Here is a 27,323-nt window from a genome sequence, read left to right as displayed (position 1 = left end):
ATTGAGAAGATTTGTTAAAACTGAAGTAATAGTAAGATGAGATTCCTTATCCTGCCTTGATGGACAAGAACATTGTTGTTGTCAATAGACTTTTCAAGGTTTCCTATTATGATATCTTGGTAATGTTGCTTTTTTTGCTTATTAAAGACTATATTGGTGGTTGTAAATATTTAAATTAGTGGTATAGTTTGCCTTAATTTCTTTGAGAAAAATAATTCAGAAAGTAAATTGAAGTTAGAAAAGAATAAGAATTTTTAGCTAAGAAGTCAGTGATCATTGATGATAACAGTTTTAGTTGGCCAGGTTATAGGCATTTAATATGGGCCATGTTTTACTTAGATCTCTTGGAAGTCATTTACTATAGGCAGCTGATTATGAGGTTCCTAAATATAAGCTACAGTACTCCTTCATTTTCCCACTCCTAACATTCCAACACTTACGACTAACAAAGTCATAAGTGACTTCGTTGTTGGAATATTAACTCACTTTTTGAGTCACATTAGTTTTTGAGTCCATATATCATCTTCATTTCTTTCTATGTTTGAGATGTACTTTTTGAATATGTTAATAGTCTATAGTCACTGGAAATTCTATGCTAAGTCCCAGTTACCTCTCATAGAGCATTAGGGTGGTTGGTTTTATTTGCCCAGTGGTTGTGTATTGGTCATCTCCATTACAATAACCACTTGACTATTGCTTTTTAAAATGCTCACTTAAGGGATTGTTTCTTAATAGTCAGCAATTACAATTTTTTAGGTTCTATCCTCAGAATAACTACTTAATCTATGTTAAATTTCTTTTTTTCTTAATTGTTAGGTAATCTTTTCATCATCGATTGGTTGAGGTGGTTTTATTCTAATGTGTCTTCCACAAATAGGACTGTGTTTCAAGATAAAGTCCTGCATTTGAGAGCTGTCCTATAAGTTGATAGACATTGTAAAGACTAGGTATAAAGTGACCCCTCATTTTGGGGGGATGATTTTTGAGTAAAAAGAGTTTTTATCCCCAGTTTCTTGAGTTTGAATTTTCTGCATATGTTTTAAATAATTTAATTGAACTCTTAATTTGCACAAAGAAATTCAGAAAAGAAAACATTTTTACTTATAATTATATCATATCATATAATATGATGACATTACTTGACCCAGAAAGGTGCGTGTATGTTGTTTTGAGATGGGAATGGTTTATTTCTATCCTTTTTAGTGGCTCTGGTTGTTGGCTGTAGGGATTGTTCTATTTAACATTGAGTTCATGCCATTCATTTTTTTCCTCTTCTTTTTAGTAGAACATACTACCTTGGAAAATGTCAGCCTTCTAATTTTTCATCTTAGTTTAGGGTTATAGATATTTAAAATCATATATTTGTAAAATATAATAGCACTAAGATTATTAATAAAGATTATTGATATAGTAAATTTAAAGCATTTAGTTTTAAATGTCAGTAACAAATAGAACTGAATAAATCAAAGTTCTACAGAATTTTTATGAAGTATCCTCTCCCCCTCCTTTCTAAATAAAGTTGATGTCAAATAAAACTGGATGACTGTGTACATGGAGAGTATTCATCCATTCTTTCATTCATCATGCATGGATAGGAGCAGCTTCCTCTGCTGCCCCCTCCACCTACACAGTCCCGCCACTCTACCCAACACAGTGCAGGACCAATTGGTCCCCCTTTTGAAGCACTCCTTCAATTTACATTTCATTTGTTTATTATGGCATAGACCCCCATCAATATTATGATAATTTATGTACAGGTTGACCTCCTGTCTCAGACTGTGAGCTCACTGAGGGCAGGGAGTTTCTTGCTTATCTTTGGCTGCCATGGTTAGCTCAGGCATACCACTTAGTCTGCACTCAGGACAGGTTGTGGACTCAGTGCTTAAGTGCTACATTTTACCTCACCTCAAGAAGTTCATAGGTTGATGGACGAGGAGGACATGTGCAATTAATTCCAGTAAAATTGAATATGTATTAATGGGAATGTGCACAAAGAATTCTGAGAACACAGAGGAGGAAGTGATGCTAAAGCATGTAGGTGATGGAGTGGCTATGAAACATTTGAAACATGGGGGCACTTATTGGCAATAAAATCTGGAGTATATGGAGGCACTTTATAACAAGGTTCCTGTGCATTCAGAATACCCTGGTTAGAAGTTCAGTAGAGTTAATTCATGTACCTCACTTCTACCTGTTAAATGCAAAAACCACTGCTAGAAATTTTCTTTAACGTTATAGGAGTTGATAGAAATGATAGATGAACAAAGGTTTTTTTTGTTGTTGTTGTTGGCAGTGAAGAAAATATTTCAAATTATCCTTTAGGATTTTTTTTTTCAGGTATGGTTCACTAGAGTAGGACTCTGTTGGCATTATATGGTTTCTTATGCCATGTAGGTGCTGTCTTTTGCTTTTGCCAATTCCCTAGAGTTGTAACACTTTCATCTCTGCATTCAAAATCGTACCTTGTTAAGGAGCTGAGAATATGTTTCTACAATTACTTTTACGTTGCTGTTTCATTGTTTGCTTTTTTTTGCCCTGAAAGAAAAGCAGTTCTAGAATAAAGATTTTCTGTCTTGATGATAAAAAAAAATTAGTGTTTTTCGAGAATAAATAAAGCTATTGAACAGAATTTTAAGGGTAAAACTTCAACTTAATTTTTTTTACATTGTGGAATTGTACTTGCAGAAGCCAGCAGGTGGCAGTATGATGTATAAAGTGAAAGGTTTCAAATGGGTATAAAGGCTCCTTTTCATCAGAAAATGTTACTTGCATATTAAAGAATTCATATCACTTTATTATTCATCAGAACTTTTTTTTATACTGTCACTTTGTTGAACATATTTCTATTATGATTTTATGGGCTATTATTTTAAATTATATATTTAGTACTTTTTTTTTTTTAAGTAGAGATTTTGCTGATTCCAAGGGAACATTGAGGAGTTTGGAGAGGGAAGCCTCATAACCTCATAACTCTCCCAGTGAGGGCTTCTGTAGCAGTAGTAGCTGTATGCAAAGCCATGAAATAAAGCTGGGTTAGGGATTTCTGGCGTGTAAGCACCCTTCCAGAGGTGGGGAAATAGGAATAATAATTAGATTGCCTAATTTATCTGTCATCAGCAGCATCCTAGCCATGCAAGAATGTGGCTCGTTTTCAAGATAATAATAAGCTATCTTGGTTACTGAACTAATTACTTAATATACTAAGAAATATTGATTGACAAGTTTGGTAGATATCTAGAAGGGAGAATAATGTGTTTCATTGGTTCCATTAATACTCAGTTATGGCATTAACCTATCATTAAGTGTGTTTCTGTATTCCTTCTCTAGGGTTCTCTAAATGCCATGTGGTATGCCGAGGTTGGTTGCTTTTGAGTTTTTAAAAACTATAATGCATAGATTACTTGTGTAATTTCAGTTGGAATAAAAAGTAGATGTCAATATTTTTCTTAGCTGCTGTAAATTTCTCCCTGCCTGCTGGTCTGAAATAAAACAGCTGCATCGTGCTTTAGCTTGATTGTTTTCATTTTTGCTTAAATGCACAAAGTCTGATGACTGTATGTGGCTAATTTTGCCTTCCTTTGTCCTTGGTCCTTGGCTGTATTTGTTCAATGTCTTTGATATGCTACTTGGTGCTATTTGTAAAGAAGCATTTACAATAGTATATGATGTCTGAACTCTCCTGTATAGGTTAAAGAACTCCGAGAAAAGGCTGAGTTTTATAGGAAGCGAGTTCAGGGGACACATTTTTCTCGGGACCACCTGAATCAGATTCTGTCTGATAGCAACTGCTGTTGGGATGTCTCCTCAACTACAAGCTCAGAAGGAACCATTAGTAGCAACATCAGAGCATTAGATCTTGCTGGGTAAGATATTCTTTGTGGATGGCAAAAAAAGTTTGTTGACACTTATATAGATCATAGAATGTCATAGGAAAATGACCTGACTACTCAAAATTTGTCTCCAGTCAAATGGAAATGTGGCAGCCATTTATTTCATTTTTATTCTCTGTGAAAAATAAAGCAATATAGATTGCTTTATTTGTGTATAAATACCACATAATGTAAATCTGGAAGGCTAGATTTTTATAATATTTTTTTTGACAATTAATAGCAGAGTAGGGATGATTATATGGTAGATGTAAAAAGACCTTTAGAAGGTGAAAAGAAAGTCAACAACAATAAAAACGTAGAGACTGTAAGCTATTAATGCATACCTATTATCATTCATTGATGGATTTTTGTGGCTGATTCAGAACTTGACTGCTGATTTTATGGAAGAGCGCTTTGCTGTTTTGGGTTTAAATGAACATGATGTAACTATTTGTAAGCGAAAGTAATTGAAGAACTTAGACCATGGGATCCTAGTTTATGTGTGTAAATGCCAGTTTAGGGCTAGGTATGACTTGTGTCAGCAGATTAGATGTACACAAGCATATGTGAAGGTAGGAGTAAAAGAAGATAAATGCATTTTGGAATATTTTAATAGAAACTCCAGATTATAACTTTGATTTATTTTACTATAAAACAAATTAGATTTCCTTCTTCAATACCTGAGCAAGGCAATATCTATGGAAAACGTGTAGTTGTGAACAGAAGAAGGAAACGATGGACTCATTAAAATTGGTGTAGATTAGGAAAGTGCAGACTATTCACATTTAAAATAAAACTGATTTTGTTAACACAGAGATACTACAAGCCATAAGACTTTGCAGAAATGTCCTTCTACAGAACCAGAAGAAAAAAGAAAGATCGTGGAAGAACAGCCCCAGAAAAATACCACGGAGAAATTGGGCGTGTCACCTCCCACTCTACCTGTTAGAAGGCGGCTGGCTTGGGATACAGAGAACACTAGTGAAGACATACAGAAACAGCCCAGGGAGAAAGAGGAGGAGGAGGAGGAGGAGGAAGAGGAGGAGGATGACAATGAGGAGAAAGGGGACAGGAAAACGGGCAAGCAGGCTTTTATGGGAGAGCAAGAGAAGTTGGATGTACATGAGAAATCTAAGGCAGACAAGATGAAAGAAGGGTGAGAGTTTTAAATTACTCAGTATGGAGAAGCATTATTTACATAGTCGATATGTACTTCGTTTTGTCACTAAATATAGTGGTTTACACTTGATTTTATGACTAATAAAGTGCAGATTTTATTTCAACGTCACAAAGGCACTGCTATGTGGTGAATAATTTGATTCAGGTATTTAAGTCACTACTGATTGGTAATTGAATACTTGAATTCTGGGCTACTTTGGGAGGAAGTAGTTAGGATTATTTTCATTTATGTCCTATAATTTATGGTGTGCCAGATTTGCAAATGTGTCTGGAAGAATGACTTTAAAGAAAAAAGCTGGTGCTCTTTAATATCAGATGATTCTACCAAAAAAGATAATGTTTTATGATATTTTTAAAAAAGGGATTTCTGAAAATAGCTAATTCCTGTTGTTTTATGTGTAAATTGCTGTGGGGAGTTGCTCTTCTCCACCTATGATAATAGTGCCTTTTGTCTGTAATCTAAATCCCTTATTCATTCATGGATGTTATGGAACTTGAGCCTTGATGTAAGGAAGGATTCTCTGCTGTGCTGGTGCTGACTTGCAGTGATTTTCCCCCTTATCCAGTATTCAGTCACTTTTTTCTTTGTGGGTTGTTTTTATTCTATTGATATAGTCCATATAGCTTATAGTATTTTTTCAGTGTTCAGTTTTATTTTTGATCTTGTGCTTAGTTCTATTCATTATTGAAAATTTTAGTGTCTTTTAACTGCATGTGGATTTGGTGGTGATTTTTTCAGAAACAAAATGGCATTCTCTTACAAGTTTTATATTTTATTGCACAATGATGACAAAGTATTTTTTTAATCATATTTTCTGGAGGAAATGCTGTATAGATTCATAGATTGTTTCAATTTATAGGTCGGATTCTTCTTCTGTATCCTCAGAAAAAGGAGGCCGGCTTCCTACTCCCAAGCTGAGAGAACTTGGTGGAATCCAGAGGACTCATCATGATCTCACTACTCCAGCTGTTGGTAATCAGCAAACACCGTGCAGTTCTTATTTAACCTGCTTTTTCTACATGATAATTTAGTGTAATTGAAACTATCATCTTCTTTATTTTTCCAGGTGGTGCTGTTTTAGTGTCTCCATCTAAGATGAAGCCTCCAGCCCCAGAACAGAGGAAAAGAATGACCTCTCAGGATTGTTTAGAAACTTCAAAGAATGATTTTACTAAGGTAAATATATTTTGGGGAAAAAAATTCATCTCATCTGTGACTAATTATTGTAGACATGTAATAAATGAATGATAGGTTAAGAATTTAGAGAATCGTGGCTATCATACGAGGGGATGATACCTTTAACCTGCTTTTAGTAAGGCAAAAGTCTTGACTTTTTTCTGTTAGAAGCATTGCGTTTCTGTTGATACATTTTCAACTTTGTCAGTAGTGACTCAACAGGAAGAGAAAGAAAACAATACTTTTATTGAGCATCTCCTGTGTGGCAGTTGTATTCCAGCTATGTTACAGGCATTGTTTTAGTGCTGGGGATATAGCAGAGAACAAACAGACAAAAATCATGGTCGTCATTGAACTTACGTTCTAGTGGAGGAGAGAGACAAACAAAATAACCAGGTAAAATACACAGTATTTTAGATATTGATTAGTACTAAGGAGAAAAATAAAGCCGCTGAAGTGAACAGGAAGTGGCCAGGGAAGTCCTCAGTGCGAGAGTGGCATGTAAGCAGGATCTGATAAAGGCAAGGGATTGACCTGTATGCAGATCTGGGAAGGTCTAGGTGACAAGAACAGCAAGTGCAGATCCCTCAGGTGAAGGGGGTATCTGCCTGTCTGAGGAACAGCTAGGAGATCACTGTAGCTGGAAGAGAGAGAATGAGAGGGATAGCAGTGTTGATAATGGGTTCAGAGACATAATGGGGTGCTAAATTGTGTAGGGCTTTGTAAATCATAGCAAAGATACTGAATTTTTTTCTGTATGCAGTGGGAAGCTATTGGAAAGGCAGAGGAGTGACATAATTTTACTTAGTTTTTTCCCAAGGTCTTTCTGGCAGCTGTGTTGAGAATAGATAGTAGTAGAGCAAGAGCTGGTGCATAAAAACAGTTGGGAGTCACTTACTCTATCCAGGCAAGAGGTGATGGTTGGTTGGACCTTGGTGGTGGCAGTCAAGGTCATATGATAAAGTTCAATTCTGGATATACATGGAAGGTACAGCCAACAAGATTTGCTGATGGGTAAGATCTGGGGTGGGAGAAAGAGAAAAATCAAGGGTGACTCAAGATTTTTGGCCTTAGCAATAAGAATGGAGTTACCATTTAACTGAGTTGGGGAAGATCAAGAATTCCATTCTGGACACACTAAATTTGAGAAGCTTATTTAGACGTACAAGTAGACATGTTGAATAGGGAACTGACTATATAGGTTTGGAGTGTAGAGGAGAAGTTGGGCTATCGGTACAGATTTGAGGCTCTTTACAGCTTAGGTGAGTCAGGTATTTAAAGTATTGAGACTGGAGGAAATCATCAAGGGGGTGGGTGTAGACAGAGAAGAATAGTTGCAGACAGGTCTAAGCCCCAGTTTTTTGATATTGGGAAGTTGAGGACTAGTCAGCAAAGGAGACTGAAGGAGAGCAGCCAGTGAGGTGGTGACAAACAGGAGACTGGTATCCTGGAGGTGTCAAGGGGAGGGAGAGTCAATGCTACAGATAGGTCAGTAAGATAGGACAGTTGCTTATTGGATTTAGCAACACGGAGGTCATTGGTGACCTTGATAAAGGGCAGTTTTGGTGGAAGGGAGGAACAAAAGCCTAAGTGCAAGTGAATTCAAGAGGAGAAGAATTGGAGAAAGCTGCCACAGATAATTCTTTGAAGTGTTTCTTTTCCAAGAGGGGAAGCAGAGTAATGCAGGAGTAGTTGGGAGAAGTGAGATCAAGATGGAAGACATAACAGCATGTTTGTATGTGGACAAGAATAATTTTGGAGAGAGAAAAGTTGATGATGCAGGAGTGAGGGGAAAGTTGTTGGAAAGATGCTCTTGAGTAGGAGACAGGGCTTAGGATCTGGCGGAGATATGGAAGGGTTGGCTTTAGACACTGACTGTTTATTTTTACAAGAGGGAAAGCTGAACTCATGGGCACTGCTGATGAATGTAGGAAGATGCGATGGCAGCTTTTGTAAAACCTCTTCTTATTGCTTCTTGGTGACGTGTGAAGAAAAGTCCTTGCTGAGAATAAGGCTGGGGAAGATGTTGGAGATTTGAGGAAAGTGAAGGCATGGAGTAGTCTTCTCAGAGAGTGGGAGAGTGAGTAGGCCAGGGGAATATGGGATATTTTAGGCCAGTGTTAAGGGGCCATTTTAGGTTGGTGGTCACAAAGTTGGCGGAAGACCAGTCAGGAAGGGTTGTGTGCCTTTCTCCAGCAATGTTTGGCTGCAGAGGTGCAGCATACTTTTATCAAATAGAGAGTTGGATTTACCTAGGGTTTTGAACTTGATAGAGTCAGAGTGTTGCATTTACCTAGGGTTTTCAACTTGTCATGAGATTAAGACAAAGTGAGAAAAAGGGGAATGGAGTTAAGGTATATATGAAGAAGGGATTATAATGAGTTGGTGAGAGAAGGACACTGGGACTTGAGAACAGTGCAGAGGTGATAGGATCGGTGGATGGATGGTCTAGGTAAAATAAAAGACTTGTTGGAATTGGGGCACCCTTGGGGATTAGTCTTAAAGTTAGGAAATGGTGGTCAGAAATTTAGATTTGTGGAGAGGTTGCATTTACCAGTAATGACAAGGCTTAACATATAATCATAGGTGTAAGTGGTTGGAGTAGAATAGAGAACATTCAGAGAAAAGGTTGAAAATCTATAGGGAATGTTGCTGATGGCTGTTTGTGAATTTGAGTACAAAGTAGGAGTTTTCAGGGTTTGGGAACAGGTGGGAGATGGGATCAGAGTACCCTCTACCTCTTAATCCCCAGTGCTTAGAACAAAGCCCAGCTCATAACATGTAACAGATGGAATGAATGTTATTGGAGTGACAGAATATCTAAACTATTTTCTGTTGCTTATGTATACATTGGTTTATTAAAGGAAATGTGACATCAGGAATACAGTCAGAGGACTCATGAGAATCAGATCTTAGTGGACTGTTATACTCCTCCTGAGAAATCCAGGCTGCCATCTGGAAGGTGTGAGCTTTTAGGCAACTGTATACACACAGCTGATTCAGCCAAAATGAGTGACTAATCCATATTTGCAATTGGATTTATATGTATTATTTTCACTTACTGTGGAATTAATTTATTGAGTAATCTAAGTAGAATAATATCATTCCTCAGAATGTTAATGCCAATCTCTCTCGCACTGTGCGTACTATACACTTTTAACATTTTAATTACCAACTCCTCTAAAATAAGCAAGTTTCTGGCCTGGCATGGTAGCTCATGCTTGTAATCCCAGCACTTTGGGAGGCCGAGGTGGGCGGATCACATGAAGCCAGGAGTTCAAGACCAGCCTGGCCAACATGGGGAAACCTTGTCCTTACTAAAAATACAAAAATTAGCTGGGTGTGGTGGCAGACGCCTGTAATCCCAGCCACTTGGGAGACTGAGGCACAAGAATCACTTCAACCCAGGAGGTGGAGGTTGGAGTGAGCTGAGATCACACCACTGCACTCCAGCCTGAGACAGAGTGAGACTGTCTCCAAACCAATAAATACATACATATGTACATACGTACACAAGTTTATTATTGACAACTTGATTGGATATCCTTCCATGTGAATTTTCCGTGACCAGCACTACCAGGGACTATACCTGGAGCTAGCTAGATTTGGTTATTTCCCAGTGTCTACCCCTTAGTTACTGGTAGGCAGAGGAGTCACTAAACTTTGATATACACCATCAGTTTTTCCCCTTATATTCTCTTATAGAAGCATTGATAATAAATTACATATTATGTATAAAATTAAACCTGTAGGTCATTCAATTTCCAATAAATTATCAGTATGTACCAAAACTTTAGGGTAGAATTCTCATATTGGTTTGATCATCAGGAAGCATTTTCAAATCTTAAAATTATATTAAAAACCCAAGTGTGGATTTGCTCACTTCATTCATTTAGCAGATTTACCCATATGCTGTGGCAATGATAATGGATAGAAACAGATGTGGTACATAATCTTAGGAAGCCTACAGTCTGGTAAGGGAGATACATGTTAATCACACACAAAAAAAGTGAAATTAAAACTAATAAGAGTTTCAGAATAAAAGTATTTAGCGCTATTCTGGAAGGAATCGGCCTAATCATGGAGATGAGAAACCTTCTTGGAAGTCAATGATGCTCCTTTGAAAAAGTCATAACTGAGGTAAGATAAAAGAGAAGAGGAAGCATTAACCAGGAAAAGAGGATGGGGAGCATAGCATATGCCAAGATCTTGTGGAGAGAAAGAAGGCAGAGTTTGAGGAAACAAAGACCAATACAGTGTGTGGCAGGGAGTCTGGTGCAACATGAAGCTGGAAAACATAGCACCATAGGGATTTCTGTCATTATCTCAAGAGCAATGGGAAGCCATTGAAATATTTTAAGTATGGGAATTGTGATGGATATATGTTTTCAAAATCTGTCTGGCTGCCATAGGAGGCAAGAGTAGACTGAATGCCCTTAAAAGGCCATTGTAGTAGTCCATGTAGGAGGTGTTGGTAGCTTGGATGAAGGAGGGGAGAAATAGAAGTGGATGAAACTGCACAATTGTGTAAGGGGAACAATATTAAGGCTTGATGCTGGGTTGGATAATGGGGGATGAGAGACAGGGATGCCTGCTAAGTTTCTGGCTTGCCCAACAAGATTGATGGAGGTACCATGCACTGAGCAAGAGAACTGTGGACAAGGAACCTCTTTGGAGGGGAGTTTTATTTTCATTCATTCAATTCAATATTTAATAGGCTCTTCACAAGTGCCAGGCACTGTTCTGGGATCTGAGGATTCATTAATAAGTCAAAATCCCTGCCTTCATGAAGCTTACATTTTCATTGGGAGGAATAGACAATTTTTAAAGACAATAATTTCACATAGTAGTAAGCACTGTGAATTAAATAAAACTACAGATCTCTAAGGGATGGGTAAGACTGCTTTAGTTTGGGCCATCAGGACAGGCACCTCTAAGGAGATGACATTTTAACTGAGACCTGACTGATGAGGAAGGTGCCCATGCAGATACCTGGGGCAGAGAATGTTTTCCAGTTAGAAAGAACAGGGGCCGGGTGCAGTGGCTCACGCCTGTAATCCCAGCACTTTGGGAGGCCAAGGCAGGCGGATCACTTGAGGTCAGGAGTTCGACATCAGCCTGGCCAACACAGTGAAACCCTGTCTCTACTAAAATTACAAATATTAGCTGGACATGGTGGTGTGTGCCTGTAGTCCCAGCTACTTGGGAAGCTGAGGCATGAGAATTACCTGAACCCGGGAGGCCGAGGTTGTAGTGAGCCGAGATCGCGCCACTGCAGTCCAGCCTGGGCGACAGAGTGAGACTCTGTCTCAAAAAAAAGAAAGAAAGAAAGAACAGGAAGTGCAAGTGTTCTTCCCTAGGGCAAGAACCTAGAGAGATTAAGAATGTGGCTGGAGCCTGGAGAGGGCAAGAAATGAGATTAGAAAGGGAGGCCTAGTGTAAGGATCTTAGTAGTTCTTCTTCTTACTATTTTTTTAAGTCTAATTTTATATTCACTTTTTTTCTTTTTTTTTTTTGGAAACAGGGTCTCGCTCTGTTGACCAAGCTGGAGTATAGTGGCATGATCTTGGCTCATTGCAACCTCTGCCTTCCAGGCTCAAGCAGTTCTCATGCCTCAGCCTCCCAAGTAGCTGGGACTGCAGGCACCTGCCGCCACATCTGACTAATTTTTGTGTTTTTAGTAGAGATGTGGTTTTGCCATGTTGGCCAGGCTGGGCTTGAACTCCTGGCCTCAAGTGATCCACCTGCCTTGGCCTCCCAGAATGCTGGGATTACAGGTTACAGCCACCACATCTGGCCCATTTTTTGCTTTTGGAGACAAGGTCTTGCTGTGTTGCCCAGGCCAGAGTGCAGTGGTGCGATCATTGCTCATTGTAGCCTCAACTTCCTGGGCTTAGGCAATCCTCGCACCTCAGCCTCCTGAGTAGCTGGGACCACAGATATGTGCCACTATGCCTGGCTAATTTTTGAAAAAAAGTTTTTGTAGACTTGGGGTCTCACTGTGTTGTCACACTGTTCTCAAACTCCCGGGCTCAAGCAGTCCTCCCTTCTTGGCCTCCCAAAGTGGTAGGATTACAGGCTTGAGCCACTGTGCCCAGCCTGAATTTTAGTTTAGATTCAGAGGGTTCATGTGCAGGTTTGTTACATTGGTATATTGTATAATGCTGGGGTTTGGGCTGTATTGAACCCATCACCCAAATAGTGAACCTTGTACCCAATAGGTAGATATTCAGCCCTTGCACCCTTCCCTCTCTTCCCCCTTTTGTAGTTCCTAGTGTCTGTTTCCATCTTTATGTTGTGTGTACCTATTGTTTAGCTCCCACTTACAAATTAGAATGTTTAGTATTTGACTTTATGTTTCTGTGTTAATTCACTTAGAATAATGGCCTCCAGCTGCATCCAGGTTGTTGCAGTGGACATGATTTCATTCTTTTTTATGGCTGCACAGTATTCTATGGTGTGTATATGTACCACATTTTCTTTACCCAATCCACTGTTGATGGGCACCTAGGCTGATTCCATGAGTTTGCTAATGTGAATAGTGCTGGAATAAACCTATAAGTGCAGATCTTTTTCACAGAATGATTTCCTTTGGGTAGATACCCAGTAGTGAGATTGCTGGGTTGAATGGTAGTCCTAGTTTTAGTTGTTTGAGAAATTTTCATATTGCTTTCCACAGGGGTTGCATTTCCTTTTCTCTGCAGCCTTGCCAACATCTGTTGTTTTTTGACTTTTTGATAATAACCATTCTGACTGGTGTGAGGTGATATCTCATTATGGTTTTGATTTACAACTCTCTGGTGATTAGTGATGTTGAGCATTTTTTCATGTTTGTTGGCTGCTTTGTCTTAAGAAGTGTCTGTTCATGTCCTTTGCCCACTTTTTAATGGAGTTGTTTTTTTCTTGTTAAATTCCGTATAGATTCTGGATATTAGTCCTTTGTCAGATAATGTAGTTTGCACTTATTTTCTCCCATTCTGTAAGATGTCTGTTTACTCTGTTGATAGTTTCTTTTGCTGTGCAAATGCTCTGTGGTTTAATTAAGTCCCAATTGCCAATTTGTTTTTGTTACATTTGTTTTTGAGTACTTAGTCATAAATTCCTTGCCTTAGCCAATGTCCAGAAGAGATTTTTCTAGGGTTTCTTCTAGGATTTTTGTACTTTGAGGTCTTACATTTAAGTCTTTAATCCATCTTGAGTTAATTTTTATATATGGTGAGAGGTAGGGGTCCAATTTCATTCTTCTACATACAGCCAGCCAGTTTTCCCAGCACCATTTATTGAATAGGGTGTCCTTTTTCCATTGTTCATTTTTTTGGTCATCTTTGTTAAAGATCAGATAGCTGTAGGTGTATAGCTTTATTTCTGAGTTCTCTTTTCTGTTCCATTAGTCTATGTGTCTGTTTGTTTACCAGTACTGTGATGTTTTGGTTACTGTAACCTTATAGTATAGTTTGAAGTCAAGTAATGTAATGCCTCCAGCTTTGGTTTTTTTTTTTTTTTTTTTTTCTCTTAGGATTGCTTTGGGCCCTTTTTTTTGCTTCCATATGAATTTTAGAACTGCTTTCTCTAATTCTGTGAAAAATGACATTGGTAATTTGATAGGAATTGCATTGAATCTGTAAGTTACTTTGGGATAGTGTGGCAATTTTAACAATATTGATTCTTCCAATCCATGAGCATGGAACGCTTATCCATTTGTTTATGTCATCTATAATTTCATTCTGCAATGTTTTGTAGTTCATGTGGAGATGAACTAAGGAGATAACCTCCTTGGTTAGCTGTGTTCCTAGGTACTTTATTTTTGGGGGGCCATTGTAGCAGGACTGTATCCTTGATTTTGTTCTCAGCTTGAATTATTGGTGTGTAGAAATGCTACTGATTTTTGCACGTTAATTTTTGTATCCTGCAACTTTACTGAAGTCATTTATCAGGTCTTTTGGAGGGATTGTTAGGGTTTTTTAGGTTTAGAATCATATCGTGAGTGAACAGAGATAATTTGACTTCCTCTTTTTCTATTTAGATGCCTTTTGTTTCTTTTTATTGCCCAATTGCTCTGGGTAGGACTTTCAGTACTATGTTGAGTAGAGGTGGTGAGAGTGGGCATCCTTGTCTTCTTCTTAGGGGGGATGCTTCCAGCTTTTGCCTATTTAGTATGATACTGGCTGTGGGTTTGTCATAGATGGCTCTTATTATTTTGAGAGGTATGTTCCTTCATTGCCTAGTTTGTTGAGGATTTTTATCATGAAGGGATATTGGACTTTGTCAAATGCTTTTTCCACATGTATTGAGATGATCATATGGTTTTTGTTTTTAATTCTGTTTATGTGCTAAAACTATTCCCCAAAATCAAGGAGAAAGGATTTCTCCTTAACACATTCTATGAAACCAGTATCATCTTGATAACAAAATCTGGCAAGGCCACAACAACAACAAAAAAAGAAAACTAGACCAATATTCCTGATGAACGTAGACACAAAAATCCTCAACAAAATCCAATCAAACTGAATCCAGCAGCACATCAAAAAGATAATTCATCACTATCAAGTGGGGTTTATTCTCTTGGATGTTACTCTAATGTCACTGGGAAACCTCTGGAATATCAGAAGCAACAAAGCAAATAGGATATGTTTCACAGGGTAAATCCAATCACTGTGGCTCCTCAGTGGAGAACTGCCGTACACAGGGCTGAGTACAGCCGTGAGACCTATTGGCCTTTTGAGGCTTTAGGCTCAAAAACAGATCACAGAATCAGTTATGTTAAACCTGGGAACCCCATGTCTTTTATTTTACAGGTTTCTTTCAGGTATTTTCAGCAATCGTAAAACCAATTTGACAAAGATCACAAATTTTGTTCATATATATAGAAAAAGGAAAAAAAAAAGAATAATTTTTCTTTGGAATTATTTGTATTGTCCTAAGTGATACTTGTTTGAAAAAGAAAGCAAGTGGAAGATTTGTGGTTTTATCCTAGATATTGATTTGAAATGTTTATTAGTTGAGACCAGCAGCCCCTAGGCCACTTTGAAGCAATAAGCTCTACAATCACAGACAACGATATCTAAGTTTAGAAAGCAATGTTTTGAATGTTACATTGATAGAATCAAAGATAATAAGTGAAGGCAACAATTACAAGAAATAATCAGGAAAGTTTGGAACTGTATTTGATTTTACTGGTTTGCCTTCTTTTGCTTTTAATTTAATTTAATTTTTTTTTTTTTTTTTTTTTTAAATAAATAGAGATGGGGTCTTGCTATGTTAACCAGGCTTGTCTTAAACTCCTGGCCTAAAGTGATCCTCCCATCTCGGCCTCCCAAAGTGCTAGGATTACAGGCATGAGCCACTGCATCTGGACTATTTTTATTTTTATTTTTTGAGACAGTCTCTCTCTGTTTAATACAGTGATGCGATCATGGCTCACTGCAATCTCTGCCTCACCAGCTCAAGCAATTCTTGTGCCTCAGCCACCCAAGTATCTGGGATTACAGGTGTGCACCACCACACCTGGCTAATTTTTGTATTCTTAGTAGAGATGGGTTTCACCCTGTTGGCCAGGCTGATCTTGAACTCCTGGCCTGAAATGATCCTCCCACCTTGGCCTCCCAAATTGCTAGGATTACAGGTGTGAGCCATTGTGTCCAGCTAGCTGCCTTTTTTTTAAAAGTAAAATTGTTAGTGACTTTTAGGACAGTGATACATAGTCATTGTGGAAAACAGCAAATACTGACCAAACTAAAAAAGTAGGTAAGTATCTCAATGTACTGTTCAGGGACATCCACTGTTAAATTTTTGAGGTATTTAGGTATATATGTGTTAGAATATTTGGTTATTTATTTATCATACTGTAGAAAGGTTTTATAATCTATTTTTAGTGCTGTTGTGAACATATTTTCACATCATGAAATATTCATAATCTTATTTTTATGGAGATGTGCAATCTATAGTTACACCATAGTTTTTAAAAACCGGATGCTTATTGTTAAAATCTAATTTTTATTCAGATTTCTATTGTTATTTCTTAATCTGTTTGAAGAAATACTGTAAAGAAATCCATCCATAGCTACATTTTTCTTTATATTATTTTGTGTTTGTGACTACTCCCCAAGTATTATTGTGTAGTCAAAGAACACAAAATTGTAAGGCTTCTGCTATGTTTTGCCAGTCCCCCCAGAAAGATTGTACTCCCAATAGCAGTCTATGAGATTGCCAATTTCTCTACATCCTTGTCAGCTCTGGTATCATTGTTCTTTTAAAAATTAATTTTTGAAATTTGGTACGTGAAAAATTAATATCTGAATGCTTTCATTTCATAGTTGATATTTAGTAAGGTAGAATACGTTTTGTTGTTTGTGATTTGTGTGTACAGTATATGAATTGCTTATTCATACCCTTTTTCTACTTTTAATTGGGTTTATATTTTTCTTGCTGCTTTTAAAGAAATACTTATGTAGCAATGATAATTCATTGTCAATCATAAAAGTTGTATATTTTTCCAAGTTCTGCGTTTTTCTTTTAATTTATAAAACGTCTACGTATTTTGTTTATATAGCCAAGTCTGTTCGTCTGTATCATATTTTCCCCATATAGAGGTTGCATAAATTCTCTCTTATTTTTCCTTCTGCTTTTTGGTTATATTTTTTTGCATTTAAATGTTTGGCTTATTTATTTACATATCTACACATAGGCATCTTTTTTTTTTTTTTTCTTTTTTGTCGTTTAGAAAGAAAGTCGTGCTGTATCCCTACTGACTTCTCCAGCTGCTGGTATAAAAACAGTTGATCCTCTGCCTTTGCGGGAAGATTCCGAAGACAATATCCCCAGATTTACTGAGGCAACTCTTCCAGTTTCAAAAATTCCAGAATACCCAACAAATCCCCCTGGACAGTCGCCTTCTCCACCGCATGTTCCATCCTACTGGCATCCCTCTCGTCGAATTCAGGGCTCTCTTAGAGATCCAGAGTTTCAGCACAATGGTAATTATTTTGGTTTCAATTTTTTGTCTTTTAAAATAAAATGTTATACTGATAGGTACAAAGGCTAAGAATGCATTTATATTAATAAATCAGTTATTTAGTATTTTTGGTTAATGTATTAATAAGATTTCTTTAAATAGGAAAAATCCCTCTTTGGGACCAATTGTGCTGCACCTAAGTTCACTTTTTGCTGTTGTATATGTGTGAGATATCTCTCAAGTTCTTATTCATACACAGAGGGAATCCACTAGATAGATGCCAGTAGCACCTCTTCTCTGGATGTGACAACCAAAAATGTCTCCAGACATTGCCAAATGTTGCCTGGGTGTAGAATTCACGGTCAGAAATGACTTTCCTTCAGTTTTAGTAGGCATTGCTCAGCTCTTTTCTAGCTGTCATCGTTAATGTTAAGAAGTCAGATGCTGCTTTTATTCCAGATTTTCTATATGTGGTGTTTTCTTTCTGGCAGCTTTTGAGATCTTCTCTTCATATCTAATGTTCTGAAATTTTGTGATGTGCCTCTGAGAGAGTATTTTTTTTTAAATCATTTTTCTGGTACTCCATAGACCTTTCAATCTGGAAAATTCTTACTTCTGGAACATTTTCTTGAATTATTCAGTCAAAAATTTCCTCTCCTGGCCAGACACAGTGGCTAACGTTTGTAATCCCAGCGCTTTGGGAAGCCAAGGCAGGCAGATCACTTGAGGCCAGGAATTTAAGACCAGCCTGGGCCACATGATGAAACCCTGTCTCTACTACAAAAAAATTAGCTGGGTGTCATGGTGCATGCCTGTAATTCCAGCTCCTTGGGAGGCTGAGGCATGAGAATTGCTTAAGTCTGGGAAGCAAAAAAAAAAAAAAAAAAAAAAAAAAAATTCTCTCTTTTCTCTGTTTCCTCTTTCTAGGGCTCCTATTCAGATATTGGACATGATTTTATTTTTTATCTTACCTCTCCTATTTTCCATCTCTGTCTTTAAATTTGAAAGGTTACTAATTTTTATCTTCTATCTTTTCTGCTTTAAAAAATTTTTATTTCAATTGCTTTTGGGGTACAGGTAGTTTTGGTTACATGGATGTATTCTGTAGTGGTGAATTCTGGATTTTAATGCAACTGTTACCCAAGCAGTGTACACTGTACCCAATATGTAGACTTTTATCCCTCCCCCCACCCCAAGTCCCCACAGTCTGTTATATCACTTTCTATGTCTTTGTGTCCTTATAGCTTAGCTCCCACTTATAAGTGAGAACATGCAGTATTTAGTTTTTCATTCCTGAGTTACTTCATTTAGAATAATGACCTCCACCTCCATCTTAATTGCTGCAAAAGACATTATTCCATTCCTTTTAATGGTGGATTAGTATTTCATGGTGTTTGTTCCTGTTTCTCTAGTTCCTTGAGGTGTGATACTAGGTTGTCAGTTTGTGCTCTTTCAGACTTTTTAAGGTAGGCATTTAATGCTATAAACTTTCCACTTAGCATTGCTTTTGCTGTATCCCAGAGGTTTTGATAACTTGTGTCACTGTTATTCATTTCAAAGAATTTTTGAATTTCCATCTTGATTTCATTGTTAACCCCCAAATCATTCAAGAGCAGATTATTTAATTTCCATGTATTTGTATAGTTTTGAGGGTTCCTTTTGGAGTTGATTTCTAGTTTCATTCCACTATGGTCTGAGAAGATAGTTGGTATGATTTTCTTAAATTTATTGAGGCTTGTTTTGTGGCCTGTCATGTGGTCTATTTTGGAAAATGTTCCATGTGAAATGATGAGAAGAATGTATATTCTACAATTGTTGGGTAGAATGTTTTGTAAATATCTGTTAAGTCCATTTGTTCTACACTATTTAAGTCCATTGTTTCTTTGTTGACTTTCTGTCTTAATGATCTGTCTAGTGCTGTCAGTGGAGTATTGAAGTCCCTCTCTATTATTATGTTGCTGTCTACTTCATTTCTTAGGTCTAGTAGTAATTGTTTTATGAATGTGGGAACTTCAGTGTTAGGTGCATATAAATTTAGGACTGACTGTAATATCTTCTTATAGGATTGACCTTTTTATCGTTATATGATGACCTTTGTCTTTTTTTAGATAGTTGTTGCTTTAAAGTCTGTTTTGCCTGATATAAGACTCCTGCTTGCTTTTGGTTTCCATTTGCATGGAATATCTTTTCCTACCCCTTTACCTTGAGTTTATATGAATCTTTGTGCGTTAGATATTTGGTTTGTGCTTTTTAATCCATTCTGCCATTCCATATCTTTTAAGTGGAGCATTTAGGCCATTTACGTTCATGTTAATACTGAGATGTGAGGTACTGTTCTATTCACTATGTTAGTTGTTACTTAGATACTTTGTCTTTTCCGTTGTATTGTTTTATAGGCCCTGTGAGTTTTAAGCTTTCAGGAGGTTCTGTTTTGTTGCATGTCAAGCTTTTGTTTCAAAATTTAGAACTCCTGCTTAGCATTTCTTGTAGTGCTGGTCTGGTAGTGACAATTTCCTCAGCATTTGTTTGTCTGAAAAATACTTTATTTCTCCTTCATTTATGAAACTTAGTTTTGCTAAACTAACAAAATTCTTGACTGATAGGTATTCTGTTTAAGGAGGCTAAAGATAGGACCCCAATGCCTTCTGCCTTGTAAGGTTTCTGCTGAGAAGTCTGTTGTTAGTCTGATAGTTTTTCTTTTGTAAGTTGCCTGATGCTTTTTGCCTCACAACTGTTAGAATTCTTTCCTTCATGTTGACTTCAGATAACCTGATAAATATGTGCCTTGGTGGTGATCTTTTTGCAGTGAAGTTCCTAAGAGTTCATTGAGCTTCTTGTATTTGGATATTTAAATCTCTAGCAAGGCCAGGGAAATTGTCCTCAATTATTCTCTCAAATGAATTTTCCAAACTTTTAGCCTTTTCTTCTCCCTCAGTATCACCATTTATTCTTAAGTTTGGTTGTTTACATAATCCCATATTTCCTGGAGACTTTGTTCATTTCATTTGATTCTTTTTTCTTTATTTTTGTTTGATTGGGTTAATTTGAAAGCCCTGTCTTTGAGCTCTGAAATTATTTTTTCTGCTTTTTTTCCCCCTTGGACCTGGCATGTAGCTATCTTCTACTTGTTCTAGTCTATTTTTGAAACTTTCCACTGCATTTTGTATATCTCTAAGTGTGTTTTTTATTTTCAAATGTTCTGATTGGGTTTTCTTTATGATATCTCTCTGGAAAATTTTTCATTCATATCCTGACTTTTAAAAAATTTATTTATGTTGGTTTTCACCCTTCTCTGGTAGCTCCTTGGGTAGCTTAATAATCAGCCTTCTGAATTTGTTATCTGGTATTTCAAAGATTTCATCTTGGTTTGAATCAATTACTGGAGAGCCAGTGTGATCTTTTGAGGGTACTACAGAACCCTGTTTTGTCATATTACTAGAATTACTTTCTGGTTCCTTTTTTGGGTGCACTATTCTAATTGTCCTCAAATTTATTTTTTATTTGACTATGTGTGTTTTTAAAAAAAATTTTTCCCCTCTTAAGAATGTGACTTTAATGATTATAATTTGTTATAGTTTAATTTGGTTCTTGGTGCTTTTACGGGTGAAGAGTCTTTATAAGTTCTTTGGTTATAGAGAGTCTTTGTATGATGGCTTCCTCAGATGCTGGTTGTAGTAGCTGTGTACTCAGTGTGTCGGCGAGTTCACTGTCTTCTGTGGGGCTGGAATGGCGGAGATCTCTTGAAGCTTATCTCATTCCCCTGTGGTTTGTACTTCTTTATTTATTTAATTTTTCTCCAGTATTTTCTTTACTGAGTTGATAGTTCAGGCTTCAGGCCATTAGGGGAGGTGTCCCTGGGTAGGAACTTATTGTAGCTAAGGCAGGTGGGTGAATGCAATACCCACTGGTGGGCACAGGTCCTAGCCTTGACGAAGGTGGCTGGTGGAGCACTCAGATGCAAGGAGGTCTTATCAGGCTGAAGGGTGAGAGCCACCTCAGCTTCCCTGCCAGGCCAGCAGGAAAGCTATCCACCTCGTAGCCTCATTCATGTCCCAGTGTCCCAGCTATTCAGATCAGACAGGCACCTCTTTTTGTCAGTAGGAATGTTGATGTTCCAAGTGGATAGGAATTGTGACTCTGCCTCTCATGCAAACCTGCATCTGGGGAGTGCTTCTCCTGTAGGCGAGCAGTCACCCTAAAGTGTTCCAGGAAGGCTGTCTATAGGCACACCCAATACCGAGTCCTGTGGGAGAAGCCCCAGCTGTGTCTGCAGTGGTGGACAAGGGGAAAGAAGACCCCTTCTCCAAGACCCTTCATGAGCACTAAGGCTGTCTGACTGTTGGGGTGATGGGGTAGACTCCCTACTGAGCCTAGCAGTGTAGTTGTGTCTCTGCTGAAAGAAACTTCCCACCAGTGGAAAGATCTGGAACTCCTGAGATTCCTTGGTTGTAGATAGGCTTAGGGTGCTGGCTTTTTTGCATGTTGGTTATAATAGTAGTGAACTTGTCATGTAGACGGATTCAGGACCACTGGTTAGCTAGGGTGTTACAGGCAGTGGTGATAGCTGAGGTCAGGCCCTGGTTTTCTCCATTATGGGCACAGCATTATTCTACCTAGAGATGGTATAATGGACTGTGTCAGTTGGCCTCTAAACAGGAGGTGCTGCTTGCGAAAGAGCACCAGCTGCAGTAGTAGCAGTGGTATTTGAGCTTGCCCTATGTTGCCCAGGGGAGGTATCCTGGCTTCTCACACCTGGGCAGGGTTATAAAACTCCCCAAAGTTTATGTCCTTTGTGTTAAGCTGTGGAGGGGTACAGCCAGCCAGGGGATGGGTTAACTGGGTCTGCTCTTTGACTCTCCACGTGCCATCTGTTAGTTTTTAAAAAAGATTTTTACTTTTTTTAATTTCTAAGAATTTTTTAAACATTGCATATTCCTTTTATACAGCATCCCATTCTTATTTCATGAATGTTTTATCTCTTTGAAGAGGTAAATGATACATATAATGCCTGTTTTGACTATAGTACCCCTGCCCACAGTTGAACCTGGTATTCTTCAGTCAAAGTAGCTCTGGTAAACTCTTAGAGACGAATCTTCCATGTCTCTTTTGAGAAAGAGGGAACTACCCAGCTGTGCAAGTTTAAAGGAGGACCTAGCATATTAACTATTTTTGTAAAAGGATTTTTAGTCAGTTTCCTAGTTCAGTCTTCCCTTCACTCCAACTTTCAGTGGTACTCAATACTCCCAAACCCAGAGCCATCGGGGAACAAGTTGGTTGTTCTTGGTTTCACTCTTCTGCTGGCTTAAAATTCCACTTACTTGGGTATAGTTATACATACACTCACTGCCCTTCCATTTGCTTTCCGTGTTCCAAAAAGTTTCTTGGTGTCTTATTTGCTCCCATTCTCTTTGTCCTATGAGTTTGTTGTTCTTGTAAATGTGTGTATTTAATTTACCATCTCTAATCAGAAGCCTACTACATTTCTTTAAAGTTAGAATAGATCAATATTATCATTGGAAAGAATATTAGGAAGTTATCCATAGTTTGTTTACATGCTTGCTAAGTGCATTATGAATTATGAATGGCCCTTTTATGGTAATTTCTTCAACCTTTACTCACATGTAGGTTTGAAAATTAATAAAATTTCTGACAGCCTACTTTTGCTAACAGTGTAGAATATAATTGAGATAAGCTGTTCAGTGGCTTTTGAAGGATAATTTCTTCTGCCTTTTTTTTTTAAGTGGGAAAAGCAAGGATGAACAATTCGCAGTTACCTCAGCATGAAGCCTTTAATGATGAAGGTATTTCAATAGTCACATAACATAAAAGTTTGAGTTCTAGTCTATGATACAGCTTATGAAGTACTTCCACAGATTTTTCCTTATATCCTTGAAACCCTGTGCGGGAGAGGGGGTGAAATTACCCCCATTTACAAATGAATAAGCTGAGAGTAAACTGGTAAAATATTGTTCTAGGGCAAACATAATAAGAGATTGTGCCCAGCGTCACAGCTGAGGTCAGTGTTCTTTCTCTTTTTCCACCTTGTCTAGCTGGGGGCTCAGGAATTTGGCGTAGCGTTACATCCATCTTTTAAAAAAATGCCTTGGGAGGCCGAGGCGGGTAGATCACGAGGTCAGGAGATCAAGACCATCCTGGCTAACATGGTGAAACCCTGTCTCTACTAAAAAATACAAAAAAATTAGCCGGGCGTGGTGGCGGGCGCCTGTAGTCCCAGCTACTTGGGAGGCTGAGGCAGGAGAATGGTGTGAACCTAGGAGGCGGAGCTTGCGATGAGCCGAGATCGCGCCGCTGCACTCCAGCCTGGGCGACAGAGCGAGACTCCATCTCAAAAAAAAAAAAAAAAGCTTATATATTTTTGTCAATTTTCAATGGTCAAACAAATACATGATTAGAGAAAATTGACATTTTTCTTCTTTGTAGTTTTGTTTTGTTTTTTTTTTGAGACAGAGTCTCGCTCTGTCGCCAGGCTGGAGTGCGTGGCGCGATCTCGGCTCACTCTGCCTCCCAGGTTCAAGCAATTCTCCTGCCTCAGCCCTCTCAAGTAGCTGGGATTACAGGCACCTGTCACCACACGCGGCTAATTTTTGTATTTTTACTAGAGATGGGGTTTCACCATGTTGGCCAGGATGGTCTCAAACTCCTGACCTCGTGATCGCCTGCCTTGGCCTCCCAAAGTGCTGGGATTACAGACATGAGCCACCACGCTTGGCCTTTTGTAGTTTTTATTCTGACATTTATTTGCTTATAATAGTGGCAGGAGGAACTTGAATTCAATATGAATAATTGAATCACTATTTTAATTCATCCTAAGTAGTATGGAATTATTGAACTTATAAATTTTGAATTGGAAGTAAATTTAAATTTCATACTCTGTGTCATATATTAAAGACTTTGCGTTTAGCAGGTTTAGGACTTTTTGTTATAATTCATTGTGCTAGAAATCAAGTTGTATGTTTTGAAATGCAAATGTCTGGCAACTTTGAATCCAGTCCTGTTTTCTTTCTAATGGAAGAATAGTGTCTATATATAACCTTATAAAACACTTGCTTACTCAGAATGAGGAATTTCAGTACTAATGAAGGGTAGCATATTAAAGTCAAACATTATTTCTACATTTAGTGAGATTATTTTAGAAATGTGATGTAAATACCATGTTAAGGTATGGCATTTTGTTTTTAAAAAGTTTAGAAAAGCTTTTTGATCTGAATAGCTGTGCTTTTTAAAGTAGGATAAAACGGTATTATGATGAATTATTTTCAAGTAATACTGAAATCATAGGCCATGTGCTTTGTTAATGACAGGATTTCAGGAAGGAAAAAAATTTAACGTTAAATTTTAACATTAAAAGGTTTGATTTCTATTCATGATAAACCTGTAAAACTACTGTCAGGTATCAGGAGAATATTAATATCTTACATTTCAGTAGATTGCTTTTTTTTTCCTGACTGACTTGACATTGATACACAGTTTGATGCTTTTAATTTTCTGTTATATAAAACATAATATTTATTTAATAGATATTTTTGACACTGAATATAATCTTGGGATTTTTTCATTGCAGATGAGGACAGATTGTCTGAGATTTCTGCTCGCTCTGCAGCTTCTAGTCTCCGGGCTTTTCAGACTCTGGCACGAGCTAAGAAAAGGAAGGAGGATTTCTGGGGTAAAACATAAACCTAGTTGAGTTGCCTTTATCTAAGGAAACATTGGCATAATTTTTCTTTATTGCTTACTGTGTTAAAATTTTGAGTGTTTGAAATTTTTCCTAACATTTTCTAGTTTGAAATATTTAATTTCCAATAGAACGGTTTACTTGGAAATTTTTAACATAGGCTTATACAAATTTAACTTTTAACGAATTCTTTTTACATCTATCCCAGAGTACAAAGACATAGATTATTGAATTCTTTACATGTTGTAACTTTTGTAATAGGTGTCATGGATAGATTTTCACCTATCCAGAGAATATTCTAAAAAGATAAACAAAGTGAAGTAAAAGTTAAGATCCCAGTGTGAAGTATGTATTTCCCTAAGATTTGATATATGTATCTTTATAATTGATGATGTTGTAAAATGAATTTGTTGTTCCTTTAACCTTTGCTGTAGTGTTTCCTTTTATTTTAGTTCCTTCTATTCGTGTTTGCAGTGTTAAGATAATTGTACTTTGAAAACACCAGCTGTATATATTTTTCTTATGTAACAAAGTTGGCTGAAAGATATGTATATTTTTGATCTTTGAGTGTATTCTATTTGTGTAAGGACTTTGGCTTACATTTGAATAATGTCTAGATTTTGAAAAATTACCTGTATAATGGAGAATTAAAACTCGGAAGACATTTTGAAATAAAAATTGATCAAGTGTGTTTGGCTTCTCCAGAAAGTTATTACATGGAACAAATAATTATCTTTTAGAAGAATTCTACTCATAACAGGTTAATGAAAAGATATACTTGTTTTGCAGCTGTCAGAATGGAATGGAGCCAAGTCTATGATATTTTCACACAAATGTAGGACAAAGAATTTCCAAGGCAGACTCATTTACAGAAATTTAACACAAAACTTTTTTACTGTATTTCTTCACTCACAGGACATGTTCTGTTGTCTTACTGTTTATCTTGCAAATCATGATAAATTTAAGTTTCTAAAAATACGGATTTTACAACTACGTTACGTAAAATTTTTACATAATACATAGAAAGTACTGAAGCTAAAATATACAGAATATTCATGCTTATTGATTAGAAAACAAGTGAACAATCTCTTCTAAAGTGATAATTTGGTCAAAAGTGCATTTGCAAATCATTGGTTCACAATAAGTTTGTTAAAGATCCTACATTATCATGAGGTTTTAAAGAACTGTAGGCATACAAATATTTGCCTATCTTCCACTGACCTTTAAACTAGTTTGTTCATTAAAGGCTACTAAGGCATTAAATACGAAAATAAAAGTTTGAAATTAGAGTATAACTGGACTTTAGATCACAAATTGGCTTCTATACATATGTGCACTGAGGCATGTTAATTGTAAAATAGGTTTGGAACTTATCTCTCTAGACAATAGATATATCATTGTCCTCTTCCTCAAAGGTTGATTAGTCTAGTTGGTTAGGACAGAGTTTTCAATGGCTGACCACTGATATATGGTAAATAAGTTCGAAATTAGAGCTAGCTTGCAGGGGATTTTGCGTAACTCAGTCTATTTTATCTAAGCTATAGACGTAAAATCTGGGTACACCCATTAGAGTGATCAAACCACATGAACTTGATCTATCAGGTGTTAGATGGATTAGGATATAGTTCTCATGGGGACAAGGTCATGACCCCAGTCTCCATGCAACAATTTAGCTCTGCAGTTATTGATTGCTTCTGTTAAAAACCCTATTCAGTGGCCCAGGGGAGAGAACAGTGTTGAGGGCCCAGTAGAGTTTTATTGCTTACACTAAGGGCAACTCAGAAGACATGCATTTGAGTTGGTGAGTAGTCTTTGTTACATGATAACTGCCTCTTGAGATTTGCTAGTATTCAGGAGCTGGGATTGCTAATTCAAATTTTTATTAGTTTTATTAAGGCATACTTTATAATAACTGCAATTGTTAAAAATTAGAGCTTAATGAGTTTGAATAGATGTACACATCTGTGAAACTAACACAATCATGATACATTATATTTCCATCACCCCAAAAGTTTCTTCATGTTCTTTTGCAGTCAGTCTGTCCTTCCACCCCTGGTCCCCAAGGCAACCAATAATCTGCTTTCCATTGGTATAAATTAGTTTACAGGAATTTTATATAAATGGAGCCATCCTTTATGCCTGACTTTTATTCAGCATAATATTTTTGAGAGTCATCCATGTTTTGGTGTGCATGTTGCCTCTTAATTTATTCACTTGCTGGTGGACTTTGGGGTTGTTTTCCGTTTGGGATTGTAATGAATAAAACTGCTATCAGTATTGGTGTGCAAATCTTTGTGTAGATATGTGCTTTTATTTCTCTGCAGAATATCCAGGTAATTCAATTTTTATTCACCTTGAATATAACTGCTGCTTTGAGTATACAGTATATACCCAAATAAATATAAACTGGTAGCTTGATCTTTTTGTCTAAATTAATATCTTACAAGCCACACT

At 37.3% G+C, this 27,323-nt stretch overlaps 1 protein-coding gene across 9 annotated transcripts in view; it reads left to right on the top strand.

Moving 5' to 3' along the window:
* The window catches only part of MDM1 (Mdm1 nuclear protein), a 78,727-nt gene extending 53,167 nt beyond the window's left edge, over positions 1–25,560 (top strand). For 4 of the 9 annotated variants that reach the window (XM_045365577.2, XM_074007368.1, XM_005571486.4 and 1 more), the window contains 8 exons: positions 3,328–3,357; positions 3,688–3,863; positions 4,684–5,025; positions 5,909–6,021; positions 6,116–6,225; positions 16,946–17,198; positions 22,918–22,977; positions 24,759–25,560. In XM_045365577.2, the coding sequence (XP_045221512.2) occupies positions 3,328–3,357; positions 3,688–3,863; positions 4,684–5,025; positions 5,909–6,021; positions 6,116–6,225; positions 16,946–17,198; positions 22,918–22,977; positions 24,759–24,871 (1,197 nt within the window). In that variant the 3' untranslated portion in view covers positions 24,872–25,560. The remainder of the gene's footprint in view (positions 1–3,327; positions 3,358–3,687; positions 3,864–4,683; positions 5,026–5,908; positions 6,022–6,115; positions 6,226–16,945; positions 17,199–22,917; positions 22,978–24,758) is intronic. The other 5 variants (XM_074007366.1, XM_005571483.4, XM_074007367.1 and 2 more) reach the window with 3 other exon arrangements.
* Positions 25,561–27,323: the final 1,763 nt, after the last annotated feature.

Source organism: Macaca fascicularis, chromosome 11 (assembly GCF_037993035.2).
Source record: "Macaca fascicularis isolate 582-1 chromosome 11, T2T-MFA8v1.1".
In the NCBI taxonomy this organism is placed as follows: domain Eukaryota; kingdom Metazoa; phylum Chordata; class Mammalia; order Primates; family Cercopithecidae; genus Macaca; species Macaca fascicularis.
Note: the sequence above shows the minus strand (reverse complement) of the source record. Positions and strands in the feature narration are given on the sequence as shown.